General features: G+C 39.5%; 1 protein-coding gene across 1 annotated transcript in view; it reads right to left on the bottom strand.

Annotated features, from left to right (window-relative positions):
• The window catches only part of zmat4a (zinc finger, matrin-type 4a), an 84,028-nt gene that overhangs the window by 20,686 nt on the left and 49,484 nt on the right, over positions 1-13,858 (bottom strand). The window contains 1 exon segment of the mRNA XM_028413878.1: positions 7,889-8,045. Within this exon segment, the coding sequence (XP_028269679.1) occupies positions 7,889-8,045 (157 nt within the window).

The raw sequence follows: 13,858 nt of genomic DNA, 5'->3' as shown, positions 1-13,858 counted from the left end.
AAGAACAAAGCAATTACAAAATTATGAAAATATTAGCTTGACTAAATACTTAGCTTGACCCCACTCGTGTATATTATGTGTACCAGTACATCTTATTTAAATAGGGCCAGTGCATAAACATTTTTGTCAAGTTAAAAAAAAATGCCTAGCAGAAAAATAAAAAAAAAATCTGACAGTCACATATATAGTAAATCAGAACAGAATAGCCTTTTTGAGACACTCATTTCACTGAACATATCAGACAGCGAGGGCGCGCTGTGCGCTTCTCTGTCTCCAAGTGGGTTCTACGCATCCACGCGGCCTGGATCATTTCTTGTGCACGCCGCTTTATTCCCACATCCAAGTATGATCTTTATAATGCAGATCAATACCGTGATGAAGGGCAGAGAATCCGAGTAGATCTCAGTGAAAAGTGTGCTGACAGACTCTACGAGTGTACTTTTTAATGATTTCACGCGGTCCGGCTCAACCTCTTTGCTTAGAAGACGCTTTAGTGCTGCGTTTAACGGAATAACGTCAGCTACAGATGCTTTAGAGGAGCTGATCTCTTTAGTTAGCTGTTCAAATGGGGCAAGAAGAAGACACCGCAGTCCAGACTAGCCCGTGCTGGCTGCGTCATCACATCATCCTGTTTTGTTTTGGTGAAAAAATAGTTTTGGCCGAAAACCAAAAATGCACTTTTGGGCCATTTTTGGATGAAAAGTTTCGGTGGACGGAAATTCGGTGCATCCCTAATTTTCATACTGATCTTATCAGAAAAATGGCAGTAGTGGTTAAACTATAACGTCTAGTGTGGTCCAAACAGGGGACACCAACTACAACTTCCTGGATGAAAGTCTGAGGCAACATCATCCACCATCCACTATTGTGACTGTCTGAGCTTGTACAGCTTTTGCAGCCAGCTTAACTGGATCTGACATTTTTGTATTCCTTAGCAATAAACGTGTTGAATATTTTATTAGCTATGTCATCCACACTGTATTAACTGGTGAGGCTGCAAAAAGGCATTGTTCAGAATAAGCTTTCATCAAAATTGCTGAAATGTAAGACACACATCAAATCACAATTCATCTAAATTAAGGCCATCATTCGAGTGCAGCACAGGGCACAGTATTTTATAATAAAATAATAATCACACTGTAACAGCATAATGTTATGGTCCTTCATTTCTGCTAGCTCCAACCTTATGGGAAGGAACTGAGCAGTAAAAATATTGGCTGCATCCTTAAAATATAAATGTATGAGTGGTAGAAATGTTAGGAATGCTTAGGCAGCCCATTAGATAGTTTGAGAAACAGCAGGGAGCCAGAAGGCAATTTAAAAAATATAGGATCCATTTAAATGTTCCTGTTATGATTCATACATTTAAACTGTTGGTTATTTGTTAGAGGGCAAGAACATCTTGAGATAATAGTCCCAGTTAAATATAATGTAAGAGCCATGGCCATGATACAATATGAACATTTTATCCAAATCATGTCTCAGTGAATCAGTGCAGGGAAAATATATCCCACATTAAGCTGCAGATGTTGAAGGAAGTCACATTCATAGCAGCTATTGTGCCCACAGCCCCAGACTATTGGAAACGGGCCACAATGTGCAAAATAGTCCCTTTGAGAAAGCATGAAAATACATGGGCTGTGATTATATAAAAGCACTAATGAAAAACATTCATTCGGCCACCCTGTGCTCTGAAATAGAAAGCCAACATGAATTGCAACACATTGCAACAGCGGCAGCTGATTCCAGTAAAATGCATGCAGATCAGCATGCAATGTGGGGCAGAGGAGGTATTTAAATTTAACACAACTGCGCTTTAGTAAAAAAGGGGCAAAGAAGGGTTATCTCTTAGCCTATAGCAAAGAATGTGTAACAGTGCACCTGCAGTGGAAGCATTAAACATTCATTTTAACTGTCAGAAAAGTTTGGGATTTGAAACAACAGCTTACGCATGGCAACAGTCTGACTGCTGTCTGATGATGCAAATGCTCATCATGGGGGTTTGAATGGGGCACAAAAGAAGGATGAACACCATCTGTTCAAAAGTGGGGGAGAGAAAAGAAACAGAAACGTCGATGCTGAATATTTTCTTTGCTTTTTCACCTGTGTGGATTTTAGTATCCACATTTTCAAAAGCTGGAATTTTTGTATCCAGGCTGACAGCAGGTCAGAACAACAGCAAGTCCCGAGAGTGTGGTGGATCAACAGAGGAACTCAGCCAGGCACGCTGATGTTACTTATGTAGAAATCAATAGCCTGGGCCTCTGGGTGACCTGGATTTATCTTCCTGACATTTTCTATTTGTGACAGATCTAGGTGCCTGTACAACAGAGATGCTTTAAATTACAGTTTCAGAGGAAAAAAAACAAGCTCAATCCAAAAGTAGCAGTTCTTTGTGAGCTGTTTGGACAAGAACAAGAACAACACACTCCAGCTGTTATTGATAGACTCAATCTTTTCCCGTCTGATTCGTGCAGTTTGTATGCATTGATGGTGAGACAGAGCACCATAAAAAACAATTGTGTTGAAGAGTAATATATGGACCTGCTATTAATGTGGCCATTTCAGCGAGCATGATGAAAACTGCCAAATTTAAACCTTTCAATATTAGCTATGTTTTTTTCTGTGTCTATCGGGTAGGGAGGAGGTTTCACGCGGTCTCCCAGTAGTTTGCTAGATGTCAGAGCGATTGATGGCTGTGTCACCCCCTCCTTTGGCTGGGACGGTGCTGCCTCTGTTCTGAACCATTGGCCACAGATGGCATCCTTAATGGCTGTGTCTGTCACTGACATGCGGCACAGAGAGCAAATAGCGGAGGGTGGTGTCTGAGTGCTACATCATCAGATGGCAATTTGAGTTGTTGTAAAGCAAAGTGCAAATGCGTGTGTTAAAGGTCTCTGAAGAGGAAGCTTTCCTGGTATTTTTAGTGTTTAGTCTTTTGAAAAATTAGTATATAAATTGTCTAAGAAGTCTGTGACACATCCAAGACCTACAGGTGGTGAATTCATGTTCACCACCTACAGTATATCACCCAACTAGGCATACAATGGAAAATTTAAAAAAAAACATTTTGGTGTCTCTATCCAACAGAAAAAATCCAACAGCTCCAAGATCCAACAGCTGGCATTGCTAATAAAGCTAAGAAATAAATAGGAATACTGTAACACAGGAGATATCCTGCCATTGTTTTCCCTTAGCTGTGATAGCAAGTGGAGGAAGCATCAAAGAGAATCATGAACTGTTGTCAAACCTTGACCATCTTTGCGTCTGCTGCATCAGAATTTGTCTTGGTGGTGCTTATAAAAAAGGGCCCCCAAGTGGCTCATCAAAGTTTATGACACATCAGATATTCACCCAAATACCTGGCAGCTTTTCAGGACCAGGTGATCGCTCACAACACCGCACGGCAAAAAAAAAAAAAAAAAAATGCCTGATGAAGCTACAATCCAACCCAACTCTAAAACAGGTTGTGTGCTCTCAAATCGCATGCCTGTCTTAAGATTAGCATTGGTCCTGCTTCAACAAATGAAAAAAAAACAGTAACATTTATCGACATTTTGACCATTTAAAAAATATTCTGTGACACTGTTTGATTCCTTCTAGACCTTCCAACATTCCCCATGTTGTTATTGTCCACCCACACAAACACCTTCTGTACTTACTGTACCACAAAACAGCTGTCAAGTTTCAGACAAATCCAAATTCCCCACTGCCTCTGCACTCTGTGTCTACCAACAAATCTGAGTCAGTGAGGTAGTTGGAGTGATGCTCAACATTTGAACTAAAATTAAATTAAATTATATGGTAGAAAATCATAATCCTTCAACAACTATACTATACTTAATGTTAGAACATGTGGGTAGAAAAGAGTAACAACATGTCAAAGTGTTGGGACATGTTAAATTTAGCTCTCCAAACTTTCTCATCATCTCAACAGAAAGAAAAAAAGGTTTCCTTAAAACACTGGCTGCTCCAATCTAATACATAATAATATATAAATGGTTTGCACCAAAAAGGACAAACAATCAGATATTGGATCTAGACATTTTAACAGCTTGGTATCAGGTATTCCTCCAAGACAGGCCAGCAGCAAGCTAAAAATCAAGGTTTAAAGAAGCACCTATCAGTGCTATGCACCAAATAGGAAAACTATTAAATAAAAACTTGCTAGGCATCAGGCTCTGTTTCAGTCACAGCCTAAAAACATAAGATATTTCACCCCAGCAGGAGCACAGACAAATCGATGAAGACCCCAGAATAAAGAAGCAGGATGGTGCAGGAGTGCTGGATGAACATTTGGTCACAACCTTACAGTCATTTCAGGTGCAGCAGAATGAAATGTCCTTTTGGAGTGTATATTTGGCCTGAAGTAGCTGCAGACTTGTGCTGCCTCACTTTCAAGCGCTAATGCTGTTCTAGTGCTGCTGCTGCTGCTGCAGTGAAAGGAATTATTCTATTCATTTTTTTTTCCATTCTAGCCAGAGGCTTCAGTCAAACATTAACTCAAAGACAAGAGGTTTGTGTGCCAATCTAATGATTCCATCCCACCACTTTGGAGGGTAAAAAAGGCTGAGGCAGTATTAACGCAGGATACATTCAAGATGGAACACAGTTTTTAAAAGTAGTGGTAAGAACATAAAGTAAAACACAATATTGTGAAGTGAATATAAATGAGTCAGTCAACAGGAGTGCCAACAAAACCTCAGTAAACAAACAAAAGCTCAAGGCTGAATTCCCCTCACCCAACGCCCGCTCGCTGTGGACTCAGGTGTTGGGCTCCAGTACAGTCTGGAATGATCATGTTTACTGTTTCTTGTTCCCCCCTGTGAACTCTGCTCATTATCATCACAACTGCCAATTTGTAAGTAGACTCAAGGTGAGCAGCTGTCAGCAGATAACATCAGCAGCAGACTTCAATCACCCCGAGGTAAGGAGCAGTTGGTGATTAAAACTGCATGCACAGACTGAAGAAACAAACACAGACAAAATGATTTTAGCTTTCTAGTGTTATCTGACTGTATGGGACATAATTACTGCTAACCAGCTGATACAGTGTAGGATCCTGGACATCTCATGACATCATTTACAGCAGTGTTGTTTTATAGACACCAAGTCCCACTTGTTCTGATGAACTAACACTGAGCCTTATTTTGGAAATCATATGCTTATGTAAGATACTGTGAGAATATGTAATTAAATAGAATATACACCCAAGGAGACAAATGTTGGGTCTTCCAGACAAGCTCTGGAAAACTAGGACCCAACTTCATGTTTGGCTGTTTATGTTTTTTTACCTACTTCTTCTTCTGGCTAAAAAAGGATTAATTTTAACAAAAGTAGGAGTTGCCTGCTCTTAGTCACCTCAGGGGTGAGAATGCTGTTTTCCAACATTCAACCCAGCATCCTGCTCTTACATTCACACTGCATCACCCCACTTTTGTTTGTGTTCTGTTGCAGGAGAGGGGAGAAGTAGAAAAAAAAAAAAAAAAAACACAGCACGGATGCCTCAAGGGGAGCTCGGCCTTGGCGTTGGAGGTCAGATAGTATGAGGGCAGAAAGTGAAAGTGTGGGAGACACAGGAAGTTCGCAACCGACCATTTAAATGATAAACCCTGAGGTGATGTGTCAATGTCAGAGGGCTGTAAGTTTTGTAAGTTTTATAAGGACTTTTCTTTGTTTTTTTTTGTCCCTCTGGCAACAAACACAAAACAAAGAGATATGGTGATTCATAAAGAACTCAGGTTCCATGCCATAAACATCCTATCTGATCTAACCAGTGCACTTAATGAGTTTCATACATATACTAAGGTTGTAGAACAGAAGGGGGGGATTACTCCTGCAGGATGAAGGCTGTGTAAAATCCAAACGTAAAAAATGTCTGGCAGGGTGAATGAAATCAGTCAACTGCTCTGTGAAAAACAATGCAATTAACTCTGAAAATGTTCAGGTCATTAAAAGGTTTGGCTAATAAAACTACTAAAGTACTTGTTACCAGAGGTGGGTGACTGTTGGTGCAAACTCCCAGATGGAAATCTAATATATGACACAGTGCCATTGTCATGTGCAGTACTGTGGTGATGTAGTGGTGTGGCATACATACAGTGTCTACAGTATATAAAAATCAGAGTTTATAACACATGTACTGTACATATATGGAAAATATCAGGGTTTCCCATACATAGACCAATTTGTGGCGGGCCACCACATAATCAACACCCTGCGCCACAAATGATATGTTTTTTTTTCACCAATGTGATTTTATAATATAGCTATCCTTCTGCTCATTCAACTCCGCGCAACTCACACACACACAGCAGCTGATGCGACTGCCCCTCCTCTCCATGCAGTGCCTGACGCCTAGACTGTTGAAGGAAAACTGATATTTGCACAGACAAGGCGGTCAGCGATATCTGGAGTCATCAACGTTACTGATAATGAAACATCGTGCACCCTAATTCACCACAAACCATCAGGCGATTTGAGGTGAAATGTCAAGTATTTGTTTAGTCGTTTCTAATTCTATTATTTATATTATTAATGTAATTATGTGGTTATATCACATTATTTGTTTTAACAGAAAATGTCATTTTACAACACAAGCACAGGTTGACATATGGGCCGAGGTCAGTGTTAACTTCATATATTGAAAAAAACCTTCAGCTTGTAATCCATTCCTTGAATGATACAGAAACTAAAGATTAGAACTAAAGTAGGCACAAATTCAAGTAAAAACTTTAATTTCAATTTGGTGAGTAATTCATGAAACATGACATTTAAAAGAAGGTCTTCCTCTAATATAAAGGCCAGGTATCTGTATGAGCAAACTCATTCTACTGGCCTGTAATGTATGGAGTTGAGGTGGGGAAAGCTCCAGGCAATCACTCTTATCACTCAGAACTGAGAGAATTAAGATTTAACTGAATAAATTCAAAATGCTTCTTGTAGCTTTAAAAATTGTCATAGATAAGCATAGAGGTGTATATTTAACCTGTAAAAACCCTGATGATTGACTCGCCGACCGACGTGAAATGGCGCCAAGAAGCCACCACAAATTGCCAACTTGTCTGTGGGAAACACTGAATATCCATTCTGATTAATTATTAATATTTATATGCTATTTTACATTGGGTGCGTAAATATATAAATATATACAAAACCTAAAAACTAAAAGTGTACATGTGTATAGTTTTAAAAATTACACATATTACATATGTACTGTACAAATATGATGAATTCTAAATAATTTTTGGAACCTTTTTGGCCTTTATTTAAATTATTAAATTATTATTATCCAGAAAACAGGAGGTTACATGGACGGTAAGGTGCCACCCTCCTTTAAAAGATTTCTATATGCACAATACATACATAGGCTAAAACACCATTACTTTGGATTTAGGCCTAATTAATTAAATACTTTGTTTCCTGCAAAGTTGTTTCCATGTGATGAGCATGTCTTACCACAAACCAAAGCCCAGAGAATGATTGCTGTGCCAAGAGCAACAGCTAAATGCAATTTGTTCCTTTCTGGCATGCTGCTCTATAGATTTGGCCTTTGGACTCCTGCTGTGCATCCTGCTCCCTTGCAGCACCTCTGTGTGTGTTTGTGTGTGTGTCAGCCTCTGATAAAAACATCTCCAGTGGTATTTGTTATGACTCCAGTGGTAGAAATGCATATCAAACACTCTGAGTGCTACATATATATTTAAAATCAAGCTCTGGGGTTCTGCCCCACTTCACACGTTCACACTGTAACAACAGCTCGCAGACAATGACAGCACATATGGCATCCTGTTTCTCATTCCCTTTCCTTCTCAATAATAAATCCCTTTGAGCACATGTAGCTCCTCTATTTTTTATACCCACAATGCATTTTTAACAGGGGCCATACCTTTGGTTGTGATGGAGGGCTGCTCTCCCAGTAGCAGTTTTAGCCTCTTAGCATGGATTTTACCCTGGTAGTGTGACTGTGCCACCACTGCTGAGGTGAAGGACATGTTACACAGCGTGCAGCACTTATTCTTGTCCACGTCGCCCTCGTCACTGCCCTAAAAAAACACAGAAACATCTCATCAATCATGCATCAATCCATCACGTAGGATTCAATCAAACATGCGGGCTACTTTTCTAGCCAGACATCTGCACATTGAGCGCATCACTAATCTCAGATGAGGGGAGAACTGCAAGACTTCATGTCTAAAGTATTTAGATCCTGGCGGGGTGCAAATGAAGTTGATGTTCGTGTTTTAAGAGGTGATAACGGGGCCAGAGCGTTCCATCTGTGCAAGCTGCACCGAAAACCCATTATCCTCGGAGAATGGGGAGGACACACAGCGATCCTCGGTGCCCTGAGAGAAGGAGGCTTCTGTTGAAGAGAGGGAAACTGTGTCCTAGCCAAAGCAGGCTGGCTCCTTCAGCTGTCTGTGCATTTGTCTGGTACAGATGTAGTGAGCCAACAGCAGGTCTGAGTGTGAGGAACATGAACTGTCTTGAACTGTCTCGGCTTGACATGAGATAATGAGCCTGCTCACCTTCACGATAAATATACAGCTAAAATAGCTGGCTGTTTTTGTTTTATTATATATATTTAATGTTGTTAAATCTAAATTGAAAATTGTTACTTGTAAGCTTAACACTCTACACACTGCACAGGGATCAGGCTGTTTTAGGAAGTCACCGACAGATGCTCTTAAGTTAAATGAATGCTGGTTACATTAAAAAATAAACAAGTTTAATTATCCTGACTTGTTAAATACAAGTGGTTTAATTCACTGTTAACATGTGTTTCTCTGCTGACAAAAAGAATTTGGAGAGTACACAGGCGTAGCTACCATTATATATATATATACACACACACTATTATAACTATATATAATCTCAACTCCCATATAATAAAACAAAGCAGTTTTGTGCTTCAACCTGTCATCTATTAATCCCTACAGGTCTTGAAATGAATGTGATTGAAAGGGCGCCCAAATTTATGCACATGCCTATTTTTGTTTAAATGCACATAAAAATGTTTCTGTTGGGCCAATAAAAGTTTTTTCACTACTGAAATGTTTCAGTTTCCATAAGGTATAACATATGTAAAATTGAAGTTGCTGCTTCAAAAGCTCAGCAGATGACGCACTGATGCAGTGATTTTGTGCCCCCCCCTATTTTAAAATGACCCGTTTGGACCACCCCACAAAGTCCAGGTCATGCTAAAGCCTTACTGTTTTGTTACACGGCCCCAGGTGATGTTAGGTTGATGTTAAATCAACTTAGAAAAGTTGTGAGGAAGCTACCTTTTACTTTCAGTTACAGTAGACTGGTATTATTTGTCTGGCAACTTGTTGTTTGCCTTTTCTGCTTGTTGATGAAGATTCTCAGTCATCCAGGTCATCATACGTAGAGAAGATTGAAGCAAGGCGGTACAAAAGTTCCCATTGTACTGGAAATAAGTGGTGGTCAGGCCAGTACAATGGGAACTTTTACAGACAGAAGCACGGCTGTGTGATCACCTGTGTCTCCTATTGTGGCCAACCTCTACATGTGACCTATGTGGGTACCCAGACCCACCCACATAGGTCTGTAACCACATATAAACCATGTTTCCCCACCAAACAGTTAGAACTGATGAAGCTGCTTGGATGAGCAGCGAAACATCTTCTAGAAAACTCTACAAGTCCAGACGCCTTGCTTCAAGCCTTTTCTGCTCCCTCCCCACACACAATGGACATGAGGAGATTCCTAACAAAGACATGGAAAGTTAGAGTTGTTTTCGGCATTAACCCATGATGTAATGAGGCCAGGTTCGCTTCTGTTAGCCTACTAGCGTGTGTTCAAACAAAATATGCTGATGTTATTTCATTGATGATATACTGTATATATTTTTAAAGCTCACTTATATTGGTTATTAATTGAAAAGTAATGCACAATCCATCTCCATCTCTTGATATTTAAGGTTGATACTGACAGTGAGTCAGAGGCAGGGCCATCATGTAGGGCCAGTGGAGAAAGTTCTATTTCTGAGGTGAGTGATGATGGGGAAAACTCGATCAGGTGGACATGAGGGAGATTTGCCAGACTTTTGTCTCTGTAAATGAGAGAGGGTGGCAGATATGGAGGCTTTATATAATCTGTTAGTGTAGTAGCTACCAGTATGGTTGACAAAACTGTTGTTTCACTTGGAATTAGTTTCTGTTTTTAAAATAAATGAGTTTTTGTTGAATCTGTCTCTGAAATAGTCATTGAGACTTCTGTAGCTAGGTAAAACAGGTGTTTAACAACCTGTTATTTTTTTTTAATGCTTCCCTCGCCCCTGGGAGAGTAGGTAGACAAACTTCAAATGGTGATTTGAGCAATCTTTACAATGCTTGTGCTTATTAGGAATGCTGGGTTAAAGCCAGGACACAACAGCTGCCAGCTGGAAAGGACTTTGTTTAGGAGCTTTTAAACACTATTTCCTTTTTTACTCCCAAAGGAAGCAATAGGTGATTTCAGCAGTACTCAATTACTCTCCGCACCACTCGATCACTTTTAATTAGCCAACAGAAGGCTTCTTGTCTGCACTGCATTAGTCTACACAGACAGCATTTTCCTTTCCGTAAGACGAAGGCACAAATAGCTGAACAGAATAGCCAGTTATCATTCACCCAGTGTAAAGGAAAATTACAATAAGTGCTTCATTTGTCTCTTGGCTTCCATCCGTATTTATGTAATATTCAAGATGTGAATGAAAGACAATGTGAAGTAAAAAAGAAATAAAAATGGAAAAAAAAAATCATCTCTTGCTCCAAACAGAGACCACGGTCTGTGGCCAAAATCGAAGCAGATCAAGAGTAACTATTCGCACTGCCTTTAGTTGCATGCTAAATGCATAACATTCACCATGCCTGCATAGCATTTAGCATGCATCTGAGCTAAGCTGCCTGTAACACAAGGCTATAAGCCTCTAGCTGATGTGGCGCATTTTACGTCGGATTGTCCTTTGCTTTAGCTTGGGAAACGGGGTGTATAATCATTATTGTTGTTCTAAAAATAACAAAAAAGCAGTGCAACCGTCGCACAATCATATTGCATGGTAGATTAGTGTGGACAAAGGCATTTTATGTTCATGCTTGTACAGCAAGAAGGCAAGAATTTGTTTCGATAGATAACACAGCTGTAATTTAGAAGAGTTGGTAGTAAACAACACTTGCTGTTTTTACACTGTGAAACAATATGATAGTCTACTAGAATTCCTTACATTTCATGTGTGTTGTTCCACCATGGTAGGCCATTTTTAAACTGCCTATTTGGCCTTGTATCTCATCAGTGTAGTCAGTAGGGGTAGCAGGACATTGAATTTTTTATCATATATCAATCCTTTCCTGTAGTGATTAAAGTTGTGTCAAAGGAATGTACTAATGTATTAAAATATACTATATTGTATACTATACTAGAGGTGGAGCTATGGCGTCATCGTTTCAGAAGTTTTGCATATTGGGGCGTGAAAAACTGAAACATGGAAAATGCATCTTGAAATGTATCCACTTTTGGGATCAAAAGATTTTGAGTTACTAAAACCCCCAGATCCATGTGGATGAAACACCCACTTTTGCGGATATGCCCATGCTCAACTATGTGTGGACAAGGTGTTAGCCTGTGTCAACTGATGTGCTCACATGTTCATCTCAATGGCTAATACTGGTTCCTGTCCTTAATAACTGATGGAAACACTGTTCAATGTTTTTTACTATTTTCACATTTTTAAATGTATTAGCAGCTGTGGTATCTGCATGTTTACTTATCGCCCTGTTTACATCATGAGAGTTACTGTTCTGCTGTGAGAATGCAGGATGTCAGTATCCTGAGGTTTGACTGCTCCTGACACCACCAGCTGTTTTGATTTCACCCATTGTTAAGTTCTGTTGGATTTGGAATAAAAACTACTGATTAAGGTTAGGCATTAAAAACAGGTTAAGGGGTAATATCATCTTAACATACACACATTGAAAACATTTTACAAGGAAGACTGTTCCCTTCTGCTGTCTCCATTTTCGGCTACCATTGCAACAACCCCCCACCTGCGTGACCACATAGAGATGTTTTCACGTTTTCCCGATGAGGCTTACTGACATATGGAGCTGACCAATCAGAAGGTCAGGATCCTTAGCCCCCTGTTTTTAGAAGGACTGCACTGGAGTGTAATAGGAACTAAGTCCGAGTTATGTTAGGAAAAGTGTATTCTTTATTATACCATAAAACAACATTACAAGATCCCTGCTCCAGTAAATATACTCAACACCGAAACAGCCAATCCTCTCACAACAAGTGTAATCATGGAAAAAAAGGCATGAAATTACTGAAATGTAGCAATCATAATGGCCTGCTGGAACTATGAAATTGGTGAAAACCCCAAAAGCATTGTTTATGCTTTGATAAACTAGATCAAAGAAACATTGTTTGACTCAGTTACAGCTATGCAGATGAAGGGAAATTTCCACATAAACATTCAGCTCAACCATGCGCATATCTCACAATAAACTTGTGCTTATAAGGCTGGTTGTTAAAAGTCTGATATAGACTGGAAACAGGTGAAATCACCTCACAGTTAAGAGTGTCCACAGCCAGCCACATCATGGTGCCCTGCTTTTTCATGATAGAAGAGAGGTGTTTGGCTCAGGCACAAAGCTCTTCCCGAGAGAAAACTGATGTCTTTGTGTAGGAGGTTCTGAATTGCAGTAAGCAAACATTCAGCTCTCTAAATAAGCCGAGGGCAGAGGGAGTTAAAACTGTTCAGGAAGAGATAGTTAAAGTGTTATTCCATGGTCAAAATGTTCAATTTATCATCCACAAAGGGAGACTTTGAATTGGATAGGTCAGCTCAAAACTGAATTTATGTTATTGCAGAGGTTTGATTCTAATGCTGTTTGGCATCAGGCTATAATTACTTGTATTTGTATATGCTTCTATACAGGGCGCAGACCAATTTATTCTTTTGGTTTCTGTCAGGTATCTGAAAAGTTGTTTATTGACAAATAGATTTCACTCTTAACAATCATGTCTCCAGTGCAGAGCCGTTTTAGAGGAGAACCTCTATTAGCAACATCGAAGCTAGCAGGTGAACACAGAGCCTGATACTGTATTTCCGACAACAGGCCACAGACAGGCAAAGTGAGGCTAACATTTAGTGATAAAAACTTAAGCAGTACTTTTAGTCTGCTGTCACTGAGGAATGCAGTCTTTATGAGGAACTGTAAGTGCCATTAAATTTTGATGTAGTACTGCTGAAATTATTGATTCTGCCTGAATCAACGTTTCACAGCTATTTTTTTTATATTTCCAGAGAGGGTGTGATAGATTAGGATATTAGCTTTTGCAAACTGAGTACAGAATTGCCTCTGCATTACAATATCTGTGACAAAGCTATAATTTACTTAACCAAAACCATGTCTTAATAATTGGAATTTGATTTTTTTTTTTTAGATAAGGAATAAAATGGATGTGGGTTGTATGCAGTCACTTGGCACATGCGGAGATACTCATTGGCTTTGTATACTATAAATTACAACCTTGATAGACTTAAATCACTCACTCCAGTACATCAGCTTCCCTCAGTTGCTCGCACATGCAAAAAGATTGGCTTGGTCACCTGTGTCGGTACAACTCTCATTCATTTGCTCACACTCGTGCATGGATTACTCAGTTACCTGTGCACATACACAGATTGTAATATGTGCACAAAGGTCACTTACATAAAGCCTGGGTTCAATAATATCAGTTATGCTGTGTCCTGAATGAACCAAAGTGCCAACAATGTGCCACTTTGAGATTTTCTCGGTTAGGTAGGACTGTTTTTCAACCAATTTTCTTGATAGCACATTTAATCTGAATG

Source organism: Parambassis ranga, chromosome 9, assembly GCF_900634625.1.
Source record: "Parambassis ranga chromosome 9, fParRan2.1, whole genome shotgun sequence".
NCBI lineage: Eukaryota > Metazoa > Chordata > Actinopteri > Ambassidae > Parambassis > Parambassis ranga.
Note: the sequence above shows the minus strand (reverse complement) of the source record. Positions and strands in the feature narration are given on the sequence as shown.